Source organism: Macrotis lagotis, chromosome 1 (assembly GCF_037893015.1).
Source record: "Macrotis lagotis isolate mMagLag1 chromosome 1, bilby.v1.9.chrom.fasta, whole genome shotgun sequence".
NCBI classification, from domain to species: domain Eukaryota; kingdom Metazoa; phylum Chordata; class Mammalia; order Peramelemorphia; family Peramelidae; genus Macrotis; species Macrotis lagotis.
The window spans coordinates 444,291,909-444,312,703 of NC_133658.1; the positions used below are offsets into that span (position 1 = coordinate 444,291,909).

Here is a 20,795-nt window from a genome sequence, read left to right on the forward strand (position 1 = left end):
GGACTCTCCAACACCTCGCCCAGCAGGTGGAGGATTCTTGGTATTCTCCCCTTTGTTATAATTTTGTTATCACATATCACATATCATATGGGATTTCCACGTGGGACCCATTCCTGGTTGCAATTACAGTGTCACTCCCTGGGGTTGACCCCCTTCACTTTCTAGGCTATGGTTAAGACTACAATCCTGCAGAAATGTGCCTTAGATATCATCTTATGAGAGTGTCCCTCTTAAATCTGAGCATATTGTATCAGGCCTCAGTTTTAGACAACTTCCTTGAAGAGGAAAACACTTTTCAGAACTTAATTCAAACCACTGCTAATACCTTTACTGTAACTAACTGATAGATTTGTGGGGGAGCCTCAGGGATTGAGCACATGGTCATGGGTCCCAGTTCCACCTGAACCTGTTTGGTTATTGAGTAAGAAGTCCTTAGTGCATAGTGGAACTGGATTTTGGAATGAGAAGGAAGAACACCAATGGCCACTGGCAGAATCCGTGACAGGGAGCTATTGCCTTAACCAAACTGGGAAGGGACTTGACTTAGGACAAAGTAGTTGCAGGTGGACTTTCTCTGCTAAGGTTGACAATATACAATTAGTGCCAAATTGCGGGGAAGTATCAGGGCCATTGGGATAAGACCTGTGTACAGTGTAATGATGGCACCTGGGTTAGATGTCATACTGGAAAAATGGATGAGAATCATTGCTGATATATATATTTAGTGGAGTGGGAAAGTATAAAGGTTGACCTATCCATAGCAGAATGCAAAAAGTATAATCAGAACAATGGTCCCTTGATTACTCAGCTCCAAAGTTGGAGAACCTTGCATTGAGAGATGTAGCTGGGAGGAAGGGCCACAATTGTGGAAATGCCAGTACAAAAATGATGGGCAGATGAGGTGTGATGGAGGCCCTCTAGGGGATCAGGATACTCAATATTACCCTGTAACAGAATATAATCAAATTTTCCAGAAAAAGAATCCGGCTCTAAAAGGGCATTATTGGGTATGCGGGCAAACAGCCTATATACACCTCCCACTAAATTGGACAGGGATCAGCTATATAGGATTAATTAGACCTAAGTTCTTTTTCCTCCCAGATCAAATAAGAAGTTCTTTAGGTGTTCAATTATATGATGACATAGGAAACCAGAAACGGAGTATAAATACTTCTCTAACAATAACTGGAGATGCTAATGGTTAGGGGAATGTCTGGTCCCCACAAAGGATAATTAAGGAGTGTGGCCCTGTTATGCATGCACAAGATGCCAGTTGGGGATATAGGACACCAATTTATATGTTAAATAGAGTCATTAGACTTCAGGCTGTAGTGGAAATTATAACTCATCAAATGGCAAAGGCACTGGACTTATTGGCAGATGAGATCACCCGAACTAGGGAAGCTGTACTACAACACAGACTAGTGTTAGATTATCTGTTGTCTGAGGAAGGAGATGTTTGTGGAAAATTGAATTTGTCCACTTATGGTATGAAAACTGATGACAATGGAAAATTGGTGAAGAAGATCACTACAGAAATTAGAAAAATAGCCCATGCCCCTGTCCAGACTTGAAACTGTCCCTTTGATACTTCATGGTGGGCTTGGTTTGGAGGGAGCTAGTGGCATCAATTAGTGGGGTACAGACTTCTAGTATTAGGAGTCTTGATAATCCTTCCTGCCTGTATACCATGCATGATACGGTTGGTTACTAGTACAGTTCACAAAATCCTCCTTCAAATACTTTTGGCTGAAGACCAAGCCCAAATGCTGGTGTTAAGGAGAGCAGGTTGGACTCCTGTAAGCCGAGATAGTGGAGATGAAGAAATTGAACAGCACTGTGAGGAGTTATTACAAAAATTCAAGCAGAACAGGGGACAGAATGGGTAAAAAGTCAGCAGAGAATATAATAAAAAGAGGAGGGATTGTAAGGGGCAGAAGTGCTGACTTTTCAAAAACAGTGCTAAATCAGTCTAAGCCATAGGGTCTCAGTTTCTATTTCTTAAGAATCAGGTGAGAGTGAGAACCCAGATCTCTGGCTAGAAAAATTATGTCACCCTAACCTTATAAGATGTAAACAAAGACAGACCCTCCTGGGAAAGCTTAGGTATACTCTCCCCTTCTCTTCAGACCATCAAGTTTCAGAAAAGAGGAAGGGGAATGGGTTGTGGTTTTGTGTTTTTTTTAACCCTGCTTCAACTTCTGTAATTTGGCTTTCCTTGCTCTCTTTCATAGAGAGTTAGGAACTGCCCTGCTTCTTTCAAGAACCAAATTAAATTTTAACTCTTTGTTGCCACTTTGAGAGGACTCCAAGTAGTCATTTTGGGTTAGGGGTTCAATCCCCGTACCTGCCTATAAGGCATCTTGAATGGATGTCTCATAAATAGATCAAAATCAACATGTGTCAAATTGATTTTTTTTTACTCTCAAACCCATCACTATTCCTCAAAATACTACCACTTTCCCTGGCACCAAGGTTTACCATCTAAGTATCATCTTTGACTGCTTCCTTATCCCCCAATATTGAAGCAGTTGCTAAGTCCTGTTGATGCAGAGAAATTTGGGTTTGGGAGTGATGAGATCAGTTTGGTGACAAACCTTGTAAATCTTTTATTTGCATTGTAAAGGTAATCTTCCTTCTTTATCATCTAATTTAGGCCACACCAGAGGAGGACCTGACCTTCAACCTGATTTTGATTGCATTGTCTTCACTGGATGTGTGGTAGCCAGGAAGCTTATGCCCTGGAAACACCCAAGACCACCCAAAAGAGATCCCTCCCCAAAAGGCAAAATATCCAATGTGGGACTTGGGTCACTCCCAGGTCACCACCCCTCCCATAGACTCTGAGGGAGAATTTAAGGAGATCTACCTTCTAGCCTCCTGCTAAACCCTGGTCAGGTGGCCTGGTCAATTCAATCAGCAATCCATGTGGTCTTCTCTTTAAACTCTTTTTTAACTTTTCGATTACTTTCTTAATATGTTGTAACTTCCTTTAAATCTATTTTCTTTCCAAAACCTGTATTCCTGAGTCTGAGTCGCAATTTATCATGGGGCAGAACCGAACCCAAGAAACAAATCAGCAGCAACACTGTTGCTCTAACCTTCCCAATGGCTCTCTGACAACTGCTCTGGAAGCAGGTCATTATTACCTCATGCCTGAACTGCTGCAGCTTTCCCCATTCCAATCATTCAGTTGTCAAATTGGTCTTCCAAAAGTATAGGTATGGCCATATTGGCTCTCACAAAGTAAACTCAAAAAAGAAAGATGGAAGCTAAAGGGAAGAAGAACTCTTGATCCTTTTTAAAATTTCCACAAGGAATATTGGACAATGAGTGGGAACCAAGCAAAATGCTCTGAAACCACTGATTCTGTTCCTGTTGACATTTGACTTTCGAATTGATTTTTGACTCAGACACAAAAGGCACTATGTTTTTGCCTTTTACCTTTCTCTAACTTCTACCTCATTTATCTAAGTTTTGTTTTTTATGATTTAGCAGAATAAGACTAATTGCATTTCAACAGCCCTTCAAATACCTCAAATATTTTGTTTCTTTCTTTCCTCATTAATCATCTTTCTCTTTGATTAAATCTCTAGTAGTCTGACATCAGGATAAAATTAAGGGAAAGATCTCTCTTTTCTAAGTATAGGGAAAATAAGCATTTTGCAAAATAAGGGTAGACCAGAGGCAGAGGGAATTAGTTCAAGATATGTAAGAACTGATGATGCTTAAGGCCATTGAGACTGTAAGATAGATTTGGGAGGAAAGGAGTAGATAGCCTCAACCTTCGACCCCCTGCCCCCATCCCTCAGCAATGTAGGAGGCACGATTATTTTTGAGAGGTGTGATTTTATTACATTAAAGTATGGAACAGCTAATATAGAAAATCAGACATTTATGTCACAATAATAGTATGTTGCCTGTTACCTTTAGAAAATGTTTAGAAAGCAATGTGAATGAATAAAAGGCCCAACTAAAGTTGGACTACTTGACCTAATCAATATGGTTTCATGAATTTTTCTAGTAAATCTTCTTAGCTTTGAAGCAGAGATATATGATGATACTAGCGGAAAATCTCAAGGTTTAGTGAAAGGTATGAAGGGTATATAGAAAAACTGTGTGCAAATAAGGGCATTTTTGAAATAGAAGACTATAGGGTTCTGGCTAGATAGGAATAGCAAAGAGGTGATCAGGGCAAAGAACAAGTTTAATTGTGGGGAAACACACTCAATTCCATTCTCATTCTTTATTCCTTCTTTTTTGAAACACTAATACATTTATGTCTTGTTCTAAAGTCATTGGTATCACTTTTTGCAAAATGTCTTCCTTTTGAGAAGAAAATCAAGTTCAAAGAAAAACATGGATTCCTTAAAACTAAGAATGGATAGATTACACAATCATAGATAAAGATTTAAAAAGAACTTAAGAAAATCTTTGTGAAAACTGTCTCATCTTACCAATTAGGAAAACTAACTAAATAGCTTAAATGATATGCTCAGGGCCACAAAACTACTAAGTATCTAACATAGGATTCACATCTCAGCTAAAATGAGACATCATGCTAAAATGAAAACTTTTCACAGAAACTTTTAGTGGATATTTTTTAAGCTTAATAGATTATAATTTTGATTAACATTGCTTTAATTTTCAAATTTAGATATCACATTTAAATATATATGGGGAAAATGGACTACAGCTATTACAAATGACAACTGTTAGTACTTACCATTGTCTTGAGTCCAAATTCCTAAGTTCTCTGAGTAGCTTTTCATTTTTCTTCAGGAGATGAAAGCTTCTCCTGAGGAAGGATGGATAAACATTTTCATCACCTTTATAAATGAATGACATTCCAGAATGTTGTGTCTACTCTTCCTTATGGAGTGCTTATATTTCTTTTGTTTTTTCATATTTCTACTACAAAGATGAACTGATTCTAAAAAAACTTTAAAGGATATTCACATTATTTCTACATTAAGGACCTGGTATTTTCCCATTAGAAGATCATATCTATTGGACTCTAAAATTGTATTCTCATAGATGATGTACAGTTCTCTAATGTTATTTCAAAAGGAAGAGACAGGACTACAAATAAATTTCATCTATGATACATAGCTTTAAAAATTAAGTCAGAAGATTTTTTAGATTAAGTAAATTATTTATAAAACCAAAATAATTTGTTAAAAATTACAACAATTCAGAAACAACTGAATATGCCATAAATCAAATGACATTTAATATATAACACCATTTGCCCATTAGGTGATAATTAAGAATAAGTGGTTCTAAATTGGTCTATGGGCTGCAGTTGCAAATCTGAAAATAACAGTATAATAGCTGGAAGGGTCCTTAGAATTAAAGGAAGATAATACACAGTTGAAAAATCACTAAGAGATTATCTAATCCATCACTGATTTTATAAATGAAAAAACAAGCCAGAGAGATTAAGATATTTCTTCAATGTCACCTAGATTTGTACAGTAAATCCAGAATTTGGATTGACTTAATTCAGCTTTCTTCCTACCTTCTACTACATCACTGAGGAAAACCTATGAAGGTCAAAAAGTCTGGGGATTCAAAGCTGAGAGAGGTAAAATGATATGTACAAAGTTACCCAATTAAAATGGCAGTCAGTGTGGAAAGGCATCTGAAGTTAATCAAATGATTCTAATAGTCTTCTAATTACTTCCTTGACTTGAGTTTCTCTCTATTTGAATTTGTCCTGCTCAACAGTATCAAAGTGATTTTCCTTAAGCCCAATCTAAGCATGTTATTTTCTTAATGAACTTCAGTGGGCTTTCTATGGCCAATAGAATCAAACAGAAACTCCTCAATTTATATTTAAAAAATTTCTCCCGACCTGTTCTTTCAGATTCATTGAACATTACTGTCCCATTGGCATCTGAGAGCTAGGCAAATTGTTCCTCATAGTTGCTTCTCTTCCTTTGAAATGAAACTTAAGTATCACTTCTTAAATGAAATCTTTCCTAATCCCTTCAACTGCTAGTGTTTTCCATCTGAAATAACCATTTAACCATTTTGTACTATTTTATAGTTTGATGTCCCTGTTATCACCCTCCTTAGAATGTTACTTGGGTATAGGAATTATTTCATTCTTTGTATTTGAATTCTTAGAGTCTTATACAGTATAAATTTAATAAATGTTTATTAAGTGATTGAGTTGAAGCAGTAATAGAACTATCCTTCTATTATAAATTAAGAATAAAAATAATAAATATGCTAATCTTTGCCTTAGTATAAACATAATAATAAATATGCTAATCTTTGCCTTACATTTCCCCCACCCTGAAGTAGAAAATTTAAAATATGCATATTAATCAATACTTATCTTAATCAAAGATATATTGTTAGCTAATGAAAAAATTTAACTACACTTTCCTTAAATGGATAAAATTTAGATCAAATCTGATGCTCTTTTTTTATTTAGATCCTGGATCCAAAGCTTCAAATTTTAAAACTGTTACCTTGCTGTTACCTAAAAATTTTTAGTATTTTGACAGGAAAAGTCTACATTTATTATTTAAGTCAGTTTTAGAGGCAGACTGAATAAATGAATTGAAAATCTATGATTTTTATGAGTCCATTTTTATTTAGTGTCTTTACTTAATGCAATGGGAATTTAAGAATATAGGACCTAAATGACAATATGTGAAAGCACAACAGACACACAATATAGATGCACACACACATACTATTAATGGCATAGAGTTATCTTTTTTTTTTCTATAATAATCTATATCCACTTCTTTCCTGAGTATTATTATGTTTCCCTGGTCTTAACAAATCCATTTCTGTCTAGAGATTAGGGAGTGGGGAAAAGGGGAAACAGGGGGAACCACCAAAAAAGATTCTCTTATAAACTAAAAAGTATTTGAAAGTAAAATCCCAATTATTTCTAGTTCATTCTTACCTTTTGTCCCAGGAATTCATTCCCAATATACTGAGGAGTAATCTGCAATAATAAAATGCTGACTGAGGCTTCTGAGGTATTGGTTCATCTTGTTCCACAGCTTTCATATTTAAATCATTAAAGTACTTTTCAACAAATTCCCTCTCCTCTGTGTATTGCTTAAGGATGGCATTGATAACATCATTTTCTTGTTTTTCAGAAATGCAAACAGGTTGTGGAGCAGGAATGTTGAGTGAGACACCGGTTCTTTGTAAGCATTCAGGACTAGTAACACCTAAATACTGGAGAAGTTCATCAAGAACATCCTCTTCATCTCTTATTGTATTCCAAGTTGGCACTGTTTCTCTGATTCTCTTTTTAATTTGGAGTGCCAGTCCATCTTTAACAGTTATATCCTCCACACAGTCACTAGAAGTTGGAATATCTTCTGGCTTCTCTTGATGAGACAATGAAAGCCTAAATGACACTGGTTCAGAGGAATACCTTACAGAAGGTGGTCCATAAAGGATAGCAGAGTCCCATGAATATTTCCCTGAGAGATCACGAACTATAATTCTGACATTTGAATTAGCTGATGTGAGTCCAGCACATAATCCTCCTCCAGGCATACTCTCTTCTGACCTTATCTGGATACAGGACACCAATGTTGCATTGTTCAATACAAAAAACTGGAGATTTGGACTCTCAAAAAGCTCAGGAGAAAGTTCAGAACTTTCACTGTAATGGTTGTCATGATTTTCACAAACCTGACTTGTTAGCATAGCAGGACCACCATTCATTGGATAATGACCTAAGTGGTTTACCAGGTGTGTTATAACAGTACGAGCTGCAACTGAAATTAATCCTTGCTGAATCTGTGTTTTTACTGTAAGTAAAAAAAAAATAAAAGAATGTATAGACTGATGCTCAAAGCATAGTGTCTAGCAAACTATTTGTATTTAAAAGATCATATTTGCAAATTGACAAAAAATTCCACTATCAATAATTGATTTAAATACTACTTATTTCATTTTTGCATTAAGAAAGCGAAGAGAGGAAAAATGAAATTTCTTTGATGCTGTATGATAACTTTGCAATCAATAAAAAGTAAGTCAGGATTATTTCAATGTCTTTGTTTAAGGGACTCAAATTTAAACTTACATTACTAACTCCAGGAAAATGGTATGATTGCAAAGAGAGATAAGTTAAAAATTAAAATGAGTAACAAAACTATTGCAAAATAAGGCAATGAAATAAATTCTACTGATAATGATATATGAGTGTCTAGATGGGTTACCAAGTTAAAAAGGAGGTTTTAAAGATGGGATAGGATAAAAAGAAGCCTGAAATTAGTAGACAGGACATAAAGTAGTTATTTTATATGTACATGTATATATATGTTTTATATATATATATATATACATATATATGTATATATATATATATATATATCTCCATCCACCCTTGGGGATCTGAAGGAGACAAAAGGTACAGAAAGGAAGAGAGAGCAAAAAACTTACAATAAGAGTGTAAGGGGGAAGGGGAATAAGTATTTTTATGGTACTTACTGTATGCTAGGCACTTTACACTAAAATTTACAATTACTGTCACCAATGATCTTCCAAAAAACCCTATGAAAGTGAGTGCTATTATTATCTCCATTTTACAACTGAATTGAGTGACTTAGCCTAGGGTTACCTGGTCAGCAAATGTCTAAGGTCAAACTTGAATTCTTATCTTCCTGAGTCCAAATCCAAAGTTCTATCCCTGGTGTAATATATAAGAAAAGCAGAAGGAAGGAAGATCCACCTAAAAAGGTTTCTAAAGGCAGCTTCTCCCCATTCCCCAATCTACGCTCAGTAGTGTCCTTTTCAGCCAGTTTTCCCATGGCTGCTGAGGAGAGTGAAGAAAGTCTAAAGCTTAGGAGAGTGGAAGTGTTAAAGAAAACAGGTCCAATTGCAATGACCAATCAGTCACCCTGGAGCAGTTTTCCAACTGGTCCATTTTACTCTTAAAGGAAATAGGCCTTGTTCAATTATGCTGAGACACAAAAAAAGAAAGAGTAAGAGCTAGGGGTGAGAAACAAAATTTCTGGGCTTACAGAAAGAAAAAGACTAATAATAAGAAACAAAGTTGGAGTAAAAGACATGTTATTTCCTAGTTACCATACTATTCTCTCATTTCTGTCTTGTTTTAAAACAGATACAAAAAATGCATCTCTCATTTTTGCTAAAAGTACCAAAAAAAAGAGAAATAAAAGGCTTTCTTATCCATGTTAATGCCTGACAGCAACTAAAGGCAATGTAGTTTGATGGAAAGATTAGCCAGAGGTCCTGTTCTACTACCTGTAGGACTGGGGGGGGTAAGTTAATTAAAGTAACTAAGCAATAATTTCTTGGACAAGGTGATTTCTGAGGGTCCCTTCCAATTCTAAATCAATGAACCAGTAACTTTTTTTTTAAAATATTACCAAAACCATATAATTGTATTATTTGTAACAGATAAACAATGGAATCTTTCCTACATTTGTGGAGTAAAATAAGGATGTTTAATTACTTGGTGAATGACATTATTATTGTAACAACAGTACAGTAAAAAGAAAATGAGGAGCTAAGCATAAGAGACAAAATTATCTCTATTTGCAGACATCATGATATAGAATCAACAATAATATTAATATCTGTAACTTCACTAAAGAAATAAGAAACAAAATAAAGTCACAAAAATAATTATTATTCTATACACTACAATCAGACACACTGGAGGAGATAGAAACAATTACATTTAAGACAGAACTAAAATGCCCAAATATATATAATAATAATATATAATGACACAAATAATAGAAGACCTATTTTGGTCTCCCAATTATTAAATTGGAGAAAAAAAATTTTATGGCCCAGAAAGGGTTAAATATCTTACCCAAGTAGTAACTTCCAGAGCTAGCTACAGTGATCACAAATGAAGCACTTTCTACTATATCATACTGCCTACAGCAGATTAAAGAAAGAATAGAATGAAGGAGAGGAGGGACCTGAAAACGTTAGGTTTAAGAGAATGACAGTTTAAAGTTTTCAAGAGCTCTCCATAGATCATACTGGGAAACTCATACCTAAAAAAAACTTATTCTCTCCAAAAATATTGGAGAAATAGTTATTCAGTCTTATTTGAAATTCTCCAGGGAGGAAGCCATTGATACTTGAGGCAGATTATTCCATTTTTAGAGCATTCTAATTGTTCAAAAGTTTCCTTCTATAAAGCTTACATTTGCCTCTTCACCCAGCAGTCCTGGTTCTGCAATCGGAGTTCAAGAATTATAGGTCTTCCTGAAAACACTGAAGAGAAAAACAAAAGCCTAGACTTGATATTATTGGATTTAGTGATGGAAAAATGTCCTGATATCATGAAACCAGATGGCAAAATAGTTACTGAAAGAATACACTGCTCCCCTCCGGAAAGAGATCCTAAAATGAAAACACCAAGAAATGTTGTGGCCAAATTCCAGAACTATCAGATAAAAGAGAAAATCCCGAAAGCAGCCAGAAACAATTTAGATCCCAAGAAGCCACGGTAAGGATTACACAGGACTTGGCTGCATCAACATTAAGGGATCAAACGGCCTGAAATGATATTCCAAAGAGCAATGGAGCTTGGAATGCAGCCAATAATCCACTATGTGGCAAAGCTGAGCCTTCTCTTTCAGGGGAAAAAGATGGAAATTTAACAAAATGGAAGACTTCCAACAATTCCTGATTGAAAAAAACAGCTAAATAGAAAATTTGGACATCAAACAGAAGGTTCAAGAGACACATGAAAAGGTAAAAAACGGGTAAAGGAAAAAACTGCTATCCAACAAATTGAAATTGGCTATATCCCAGCATGGGGAAAAAATTCTAATAAATCTTGAGAATTGTAACTCTAACAGAGAGAATATACCTAGCCAGAAGTGATGGACATTCATGACCTATCCATGAGACTGCTGCCCAATGGGATGTAACTGGCTTTAACCCCACTTGGGAAAAAGACTAATAACTTTCAAGAATTTTAACTCTATTAGGTAGAATGTACTAAGCTAGAAGTGACAGATACTCAGAATTTTCTATGACTCAGATAGAATGATCTAAAAAACACTACCTCCTTAAAAAGGGGGACAGGAAGGAGATGGGAGGAGGGAGGGGAATGAATGGGGTAAATCTCATCACACTAAGAGGTACAAAATACCTATGGTAATAGAGGGGAAGAAGGGAGGAGATGAGAAACACCTGAATCTTCCTCTAATCAGACTTGGCTTAAAGTCAACTTACATACATACTCAGTTAACTTGTCCAAAATATTCATAGCAGCCCTGTTTGTGGTGACAAAGAATTGGAAATCAAGTAAATGTCCTTCAATTGGGGAATGGCTAAGCAAATTGTGGTATATGTATGTCATGGAACACTACTGTTCTATTAGAAACCAGGAGGGACGGGAATTCATGGAAGCCTGGAGGGATTTACATGAACTGATGCTGAGTGAGATGAGCAGAACCAGAAAAACATTGTACACCCTAACAGCATTATGGGGGTGATGATCTATCTTGATGGACTCACTCATTCCATCAGTGCAACAAACAGGGACAATTTGGGGCTGTCTGCAATGGAGAATGCCATCTTCATCCACAGAAAGAACTGTGGAGTTTGAATAAAGAACAAGGACTATGACCTTTAATTTAGAAAAAAACTGATATCTTATTGTCTGATCTCGCTATCTCTTATACTTTATGTTTCTTCCTTAAGGATATGATTTCTCTCTTATCATATTCAATTTGGATCAATGTATATACCATGGAAACAATGTAAAGACTGACAAATTGCTTTCTGGGGGGGGGGGGGGAGTAAGACTGGGGAAAAATTGTAAAACTCAAAATAAATAAAATCTTTATACCTCAAAAAAAAAAAAGAAAGAAAATCAGTTGGCCACTGTCACTCCCATTAGTTTTCCTTGGCTGTCTTTTAACTATTTGTTTTTACTGAGCTTACAGTGAATAAAATTCCCAGTTCATTTTTCAGATGAACTGCTGCTGTCTAGTTCATGCCTCCTCAAATAGATTGAAGAGTTTTTAATTTAACTCAAGTATGAAATGTTTTATCTATTCATTCTACTAAAATACAAAATATACAAGTAAATATCAACATCAATAATTATAAAAATTTTCTAGAAATAGGTAAGAAAGGAAATTAGATAAATGCTTATTGAATTGGATTACTGAAGAGACATTTATGATTGCACATAATTAAAAAACTTTTGCAAAAAATAAAAATCAAAGCAGGTAAAATCAAAAGAAAAAATCTACCTGGGGGAAAATTTTTGCATTAAATATCTAATAAAAGACTGAAATACACATTCTTACAATTACAGACACAAGTCAGATGAAAGTTTTCAAAAAGAATAAATGCAAAACCATAGTAATTATTTTTTAAAAATTACCAAAATTAAATTGATTTCTCTTTTCTTCTACGTAATTCAGCAAGTGACATTATTCTGAGCAGTAGATCTTTTTTATTTAAATGTAAGTTCTCTTTCAGGAATAAAGAAAAATAATATATTATAATTAGGACCACAGAAATGTGAAAAATCCCTGACTTTTTTCATGATTGCACAGCCAAAGACAATCACTGAAACTTTTTGGTTTCCTGCCTATTTCCAAAATGAATTCAAATTTTTTTTCAGAAGGCTCAGTAAGGACAAAAGTATTTCTTTTATTACTAATGAAATTATTATTTGTGGAAATGGTCATAACTACCAAGCTCCAAATGAATACCAAGTAACATAGTATATTTAAGTGATTGTGTTTGGTAGCAATCTATGAAACATAAGGTTTCAAATTAGCTTTTTTTTCAAAATATGACAAGCTGCTTTCTAGTTATGTCAATACCTGAGTGAGTTGCTTCCACAAATTACCAAAATATTCCAACTATCTAAAAATGAATAACCCTGCTATACTACTAATCTTTTCCCTACCAATTAGAGATGGAAGAAAACAAGTCAAGCCAACCTTTTAAAAATTTTATGATTGAATTGTCTTCTAAATAATTTGTTTGCTTAGGCATGTTAATAGTACAGTTTAAATAATGCTTAACAAAAATAGCATCTCACATTAATATAAAATTTAGGTACATTTAGAGAAGGCACCCAAATATCTAGGAGTGAAACACACACACGAAGACATTTATTTATTTATTTGTTTGTTTGTTTGTTGTTTGTTTGTTTATTATTATTAATTTTTTGCAAGGCAAATGGGGTTAAGTGGCTTACCCAAGGCCACACAGCTAGGTAATTATTAAATGTCTGAGACCTGATTTGAACCCAGGTACTCCTGACTCCAGGGCCAGTGCTTTATCCACTATACCACCTAGCTGCCCCTAACATTTATTTATAGTGTTAATCTGTCATTTAAACTCTTTAGATATTCAAGCCATAAATTAGACACTTAGAAATGAATAAGAATCAAAAATCTAGTGCTGGAAGAGATATCAGAGGTCATCTGATCTAACTCCTTCATTTAGAGATGAAGAAAAATGATATCCAAGGAAAATAAATAACTTTCCTAAGGTCCGAGGCAAAATTTGCAGGCTGGTCCTCTGAATCAAAAAATCAATGATTTTCCCAATATACCAAATTTAATTTCAAAAGAAAAATTCTAAGAAAATCCCAAATACAGATATCAATACTACAAAGGGTTTGTAAAATAAGCATTCATTTAAGAAAGTCTATTCAATGTCATTTGAGGTAGTTAAACACTATAGCATTTGCTATAAACATATACATACACATTTAGGTGAAATTATAATCAAGAATAATCTCTGTAATCTCTTTTATTCTGTCCATGAACATAACATGATAACTTTTTACTAATATCTCCACTACTAAGTAACAAAAAGGCAACTACAACTATATTTTTCATTAAATTTAGTTATTAAAGTTATTCCTGCCATTAATTCTCAAATAGCATTCATTCAATGCAATACTGAGCAATAAGTTCAGTCCCTGTAATAAGTGTCTGAGACTGAATTTGAACTCAGGTACTCCTGACTTCAGGGTCCGTCTCTATCCACTGTACCACCTATGTTTAGAATTATTCTACCCAAAAGGCACTTGAAGATGACAAAACATGGCATGACAATGATTATTAGCAGGATGATTAGCCATTTCTTCTATATTAAAAAAAAATACAACAAAAAATAACTCCCTAACAAACAATCCAGAACATCATTACAGATCATAGATCACCTGCTATTAGAAGAGGGCTATTAAAAAATGGTTCTGCATTTTTATTTTCTTTAATACCTTTAAGGTAACCTAAAGGCTTTAGTTAAACAGAGGTAGTAATAAGTAATAATAAGGTAATAAGGTAAAAATGATAATAACATTAACAGTTTTATCTTCTCTCTTTACTATAGCTGTCTGATAATGGCATAATATTGGTACAAAATTAAAAACTGTCTTATTAAATAAACAAAATCAATTTAAAAATATTTCAACTCCAGGAATGGTTCTGGATACTCTTTTGAACAAAATTAAATTTTCTACCCTCTCAAACTACAGAAACCCATTTCCCCCCATAGACCAACATCAGCAATCAACAGTCACTTTTAATTTTGCAAAGTTAATCTAAGAGATCACTGAAAGGTTGTCTATGACAATTATTTTCTGTGTTATTTAATTATGTACTGCTTTTACTGTCTTTTCTTAATGTGCTAAAGTGATATTTAAATATTTATTAACTAGATATTTCTTATAACCAGATAGGTTTTGTTTCTCCAGAAAGAAATCATATGATTCTCAAAAGTATATATCTTTATATATCATTGTATTCCCTTATATTGAATATAGTTATTTCAACATTCTACATAATAAATCTTTGCTAATTCATTTGATTTTAAGATTTTAAGATAATCAAATACAGCTTTAAAAAAGTTTAACTACTGCTTCATACCAAAAGTCTTAAGAGGTAAGATAATTGCGACATACATTACTCTTTATCAAATGAAGTTATATCAGCTTCTTAAAAAAAGGAATTATTCTGAGTATTTAAGATTGTTTGTGGCACAACATTTTTTTTAGGTTGTTTTTTTTTTGCAAGGCAAAATGGGGTTAAGTGGCTTGTCCAAGGCCACACAGCTAGGTAATTACTAAGTGTCTGACGCTGGATTTGAACTCAGGTACTCCTGATTCCAGGGCTAGTGATCTCTCCACTGCACCATCTAACTGCTCCCACTGTACAACATTTTTGTGCCCCACTAGGAAAAACTAAATAAGCTACAGGAATTGATGATCTGTATCATTGTAATAACTTTCTATATTATACTATATTGGTGAAATCACAGATCTAGGCCAAAACATCTACTTTAAGTATCATCTTTTGAAATTAAATAAGAACAACTCATGCTATAATACATTTGGATTAATCATGAAATACAGCCCCAAATTTTCATTCTATTACTTCATTCCCTAAAATTGCACTGTGAGAAAGCAAATGTGTTCTGAAAATTCATCATTATACCTTCTGTAACAGGCTGGAGTTTTGAAGATCGTTCTGAATCAGGAGAATGAAGAGGTTCAGGTTCTTTCAGACTTTCCAAATGCATGAAAGGATCATAATCAACTGAAGCCAAATCAGACAGGCTTAGGGGAAAGTACTTAGGATTGCTGAAACAGTGAGCTCCATAAACACATCCATGAAGAACCTGAAAGCACAGAAAATCAATAAGTCACTTTTTACTTTTCAACTTAAATATTAAAAGAAGGAAAAAAAAAAGAATCAATTCTGTAAGAAAATAGAACTATCTTGACAGCATATAGGATGACCGAATTTGATTAAAAGGAATCTTAGACATAAATTTTTAAATATCTATGAATCTAAATATCTTCTATACCTATATCAATATTGTAAAAGAGATGAATGGAATTCTAACCTATGTATATATGCTACACAGAGACCTTTCTCCTAGTCCCTCTTTTAAAAAATTTTTTAATTTAGCTCATGAGCCAACAAATTTATCAAGCAAGGTAAAAAGGGATGCTTCAATATAATAGGAATGAAATTTAATTCATGTTTTTAGTATCAAATAAGAGACTAAATTCTCAAAATTTTAACAAAAAAATAGCATTTTAAAATTCTCATTCAAAATGTGCAAAACAAACTTTTGTTTCTCTAGATCTAGACATAATATGTTTAGGATAACAAAAGAGATTCAAGTAGGAATACCTTATAAATACAATTAAGGATAGACTTCTCTGTTTTATCATTTTCAGCTCCTATCGTATGGACTGGCTGGAGGAGTGTCTTTAAAGGCAAGGCCATGATCCAGTCCAATAAACACAAAAGCAATGATACCACCAACTGTAAAAGAGGATTTTATTCATTATACATTCTATAAATAACAGGATCTTGAAATTTTCGTTAGTAATGCTTCAGTCTTCATAAAAATAAATTAAGCTCCAAAAAGAATATTTAGAAAAATGAATTTTAAAAGTTCTAGTAAGCCCAATAGAGATGAAATTCATCAAAAGACAGTGATGAAAGGTAGAATAGAATATTAAAGTTGTCCATATTATGTAAAAAAATCATTAAAATGAATCACCATTAGCATTATGTGCTTAATTGTTTCCAGGCTGTTACTGTGCACTGAAAACATAACAAAGATCAACAAAATACATACATATATGCAAGTATATGTACAGAATAAATACATGCAGAATAAATAAAAATTATTGTATAAAGTAGACAAATAAAAGGTGAAGATAAGTTCTGCTAGTTGGGGAATTAAGGAAAGCTTTGTGAAGAAGGGAGCATTGAAATATGTCATGAAAAAAGTCAGTGATTTCTATAAGGTGGAAATGAGGAGAGAGTACATGCAAGTATAGAGAATGATGGCCAGTGCACAGATATGGGGATGGGACAGGTATGTGTATAAATACCCAAGTCATTTATCTAAAAAAATTTTCTTATGCATTTTAATTACTTGTCTTTAACATGCTGATTCATAAACATCAAATCTCTTCCAGTATTTTTCAAATGTAATTTTCAGCAAAGAAGCCTCACTAATCCTTTAAAATATTGGTCCTTTTAAATTCTAAACAAGTGAAGTTATAAATTTTTTTTCCTTACCAAATGTAGAATATGAAATAATAACCCTCATATGGCAAATTAAGATCACAACTAGTCTTATAACCTTGGAAACTAAAACTTTTTGGTCTTCAGAGTTAGAATTCAAATTCAATGAATACGTAACACATTGGTATTTCTAATTAGAAATGTCTAATTTAACCAACCAAGTTACTAAATTCATTCCCTAAAAGTCAATATTTTGAAGAATGTGTCCTTAAAATATAGTCCAATGTATTACAAATTTCCTGAATATAATTTGAATATTTTGTAAAAGTTAAGAACAAAAACCTTGATATGAAAATCAATATAATTAATAAAGAGAAATTAAACTATACTAAAAAAATTATAAAATGATATTAAGTATATACATTGGACACTATAGATTTATAAGAGGACAAACCCACATACAGAGATATGCAAAGTATTTGTAAAAATTAAAAATTCAACCTTCAATTTATAACATTAAAAAATTAACTGTGTTCAATTACCCTTTTGTCAATTTCATATGATGAGGCTTCTGTACTGGGTAATAGATGAGTAACAGTGGCTATCAGTATCTATAGGCAAAGAAAAATTAATTTTCTTTTAAAATCTTATTAATGAAAATCCTTAAAATAAAGATTAAATATAATTATTCTAAAATTATTATTAATATGTATCACAATTATATGGGCATTCAATCAGTTCAAATAATACTTTTAAAAAGGCAATTTTCAAAAGTACCTTTAAATTTCAAGTATAAAATCTATTTTTGAAGTTCTGTACAAATAAAACATACACAAATAAAATTAAACTAAGCAGAGTATTATATCTCTAAAATTCTCAAGGTATAAATTAATTTTTATGTTCAGTCTTTTTTTCCAATCATGCCTGACTCTTCATGACTCTTAATTTGAGGTTTTCCTGGCAAAGATACTGGAGTGAAGAAAGTCAGAGAAAAGACATTTCCTTCTACTGTTCATTTTATAAATGAGAAATGTTAGGCAGGCAGGGTTAAATGATTTTCCCAGTCACACAATTATTAAGAATCTGACGCCAGACTTGAACTCAGAAAGATGAATCTTCCTGACTAGCAGGGTCAGTACACTATCCACTACACCACTGCAATAATGAAAAACTAATTTTACAACAAAAATCATTGTTGGTGATTAAAAAAAAAACAAAACATAAGATGAAATGCTTCAAATCCATCCCCTTCCTCAATAACTCCATATCATTTAACTTTCTCAATTCTACTAGACATATAAATATATGGATCTGATTTGCTCTAATGGGTTCAAGTTTAAAGGAGAATTCAAAATTTTATAAATTATTGCTAGTGTAATTGACAAATCTGGGAGAACATAGTATATTTTTTAATCCATAAAAATATACATACTTCCTTAAAGGCCAAAATTTTTAAAAAGCCTAATTTCAGTCCTGTAATTAGATAACCATTAGTGAACTGTTTCAGTATTTTATTTCAGTTCCCCTGCTGAATAATTTTTGCTTCCTTCTTTGCATAGTTTAACTCTATTTTAGTGAAATAGAAAAACTGACTTTATGTAACTTGAAAACAAAATGTAGATTCAAAGAAAATTTTCCATTACAATGCAGAATAATCTGTATATAAGTCACATTTTTTTCAGTGATTAAAATGATTTTTTATTAAGATCTTTTTTGTCTTTATTTTCTATTTATTTGCACATTACTAAAATATTCTTGTTTTAAGAGCAAACATAATCCTTCCTCCCCCCCACAAAAATATAAAAAATCACGAGAAATAAAGTGAAAGAAAGAGAAAAGGAGATGTGCTTCAGTCTATGTTCTGATACCATCAGCTCTGTCTCTGGGGTGGATCACATTCTACATCATAAGTCCATCAGAGAAGTTGCTTCCATATTTTCCACAGCTGTTGTTGCTGATTGTAATTCTTCCCCACTATCTTTTATCATATTTTCTCTTTCCTTTCACTCTGGCCCTCTTCAAAAATGTACTGTGGGGCAGCTGAGTGACACAGTGGACAAAGCACCAGCTCTGGGGTCAGGAGGCCCTAAGCCTACATCCCACCCCATAGACCCAGCAAGCACCCAGCCCCTTGGTCCCAGACAGGCCATCCAATCCTACCACTGTGCAAAAGTAAAAAAGAAAATGTGTTATATCTGACTATCCTCTCCCATGATTTCTCCTCTATCACCAACATATTCCCCCTCCCACTCCCCCTGTCCCCTTCCTCTCCTTTTTCTTCTAGATTTCTATACCCTATTGAGTGTGTGTGCTGTTTCCTCTCTGAGTCATTGTGGATGAAAATGAAGGCTCCCTAATTCCCCCCTCACCTTCCCCTCTTCCATTCCATTACAAAAGCTATTTGTTGTCTCTTTTACATGAAATATCTTAGCCTATTCTACCTCTCCTTTCTCTTTCTCCCAGTACATTTCCCTTTCACCCACTGACTCCACCTTTACAATGTATTATAACTTCAAATTCAGCTCTCTCCTGTGCCTTGTTTACATATTCTCCTTTTGCCTGCTCTAATAAATGAGAAGGTTCAAATGAATATTATCAGTATCATCTTCCCATGCAGGAATACAGGCAATTCAAAATCATTAAATCCCTCATAATTTACCCTTCACATTCATTCTCTCTATGCTTCACCTGAGTCCTGTACTTGAAGATCAAACTTTCTGTTCAGCTCTGGTCATTTCAACAAGAACATCTGAAGTTCATTTAAAGTTTATCTTTTCCCCTGTAAGAGGATGTTCAGTTTTGCTGGGTAGTTGATTATCAATTGCATTCCAAGATCTTTTACCTTCTGGAATATTATAATCCAAGCACTATGAGCCCTTACTGTGGATGTGCTAAGTCCTGTGTGATACTGAATGTAGTTCCAGGATATTTGAATTGTTTCCTTCTGGCTGCTTGTAATATTTTCTCATTGACTTGGGAATTCTGGAACTTGGCTATATTATTCTGGAAATTGGTTATATTATTTTTTTTTGGATCTCTTTCAGTAGGAAATTGGTGGATTCTTTCAGTTTCTATTTTGCTCTCTGCTTCTAGGATATCAGGATAATTTTCCTATAGAAATTCTTTAAAAATGAAGTCTGTTTTCCTGATCATGACTCTCAGGTAGCCCAACAATTTTTAAATTGTCTCTCTTGGTTCTGTTTTCCAGATCTGTTCTTTTTTTTCAAGGAGATATTTCATGTTTTCGTCTAGCTTTTCATTCTTTTGATATTGTTTTATTGTGTCTTGATTCCTTGTAAGACATGGAGTAAGGAAACACTGAATTCAAATTCTGGGTCAGACAACTAAAAGCTATGTAATCCTGAGCAAGTCCCCCAGTTTCTAAATCTATTAAATGGAGATAAAAATAGTACCTACTCCCCTCATGACTTGGACTCTGGTTTTGGACACAGTACTCAGAGAAAAGGCAGTAAGAGGGGTGGGTAGAATATGTATTCCATGAGCAAGCCAGGCAGGGTCAGTCCTAGGCTGATGGGCTCCACCATATGCACCAAGGGTGGTGCCAGCAACAAGGCCCAGGGAAACCCAGACCAGCTTCAAGCCCTGACCAGCTCTGAGCCAAATCAAACCAAACCAAACCCCAAGTGAATGAATGTTGAAAAACTTTCAAAACATGTAATTAGGGGGAAAAAATAAAATAACAATTAAAAAAATAAATTTGCAAATGGGGGGCAGAGCTTAATAAATGCTTTTTCATTCATTCATAATCTTTTGAAGGTTATAAGTCACAGA

At 33.8% G+C, this 20,795-nt stretch overlaps 1 protein-coding gene across 6 annotated transcripts in view; it reads right to left on the bottom strand.

The window, feature by feature from the left end:
- Positions 1 to 20,795, bottom strand: part of RALGAPA1 (Ral GTPase activating protein catalytic subunit alpha 1) — a 331,780-nt gene that overhangs the window by 85,359 nt on the left and 225,626 nt on the right. For all 6 annotated transcript variants that reach the window (XM_074213382.1, XM_074213380.1, XM_074213383.1 and 3 more), the window contains 5 exons: positions 17,546 to 17,614; positions 16,155 to 16,289; positions 15,450 to 15,633; positions 6,929 to 7,793; positions 4,727 to 4,798 (listed from right to left, as the gene is read on the bottom strand). In XM_074213382.1, the coding sequence (XP_074069483.1) occupies positions 4,727 to 4,798; positions 6,929 to 7,793; positions 15,450 to 15,633; positions 16,155 to 16,289; positions 17,546 to 17,614 (1,325 nt within the window). The remainder of the gene's footprint in view (positions 1 to 4,726; positions 4,799 to 6,928; positions 7,794 to 15,449; positions 15,634 to 16,154; positions 16,290 to 17,545; positions 17,615 to 20,795) is intronic.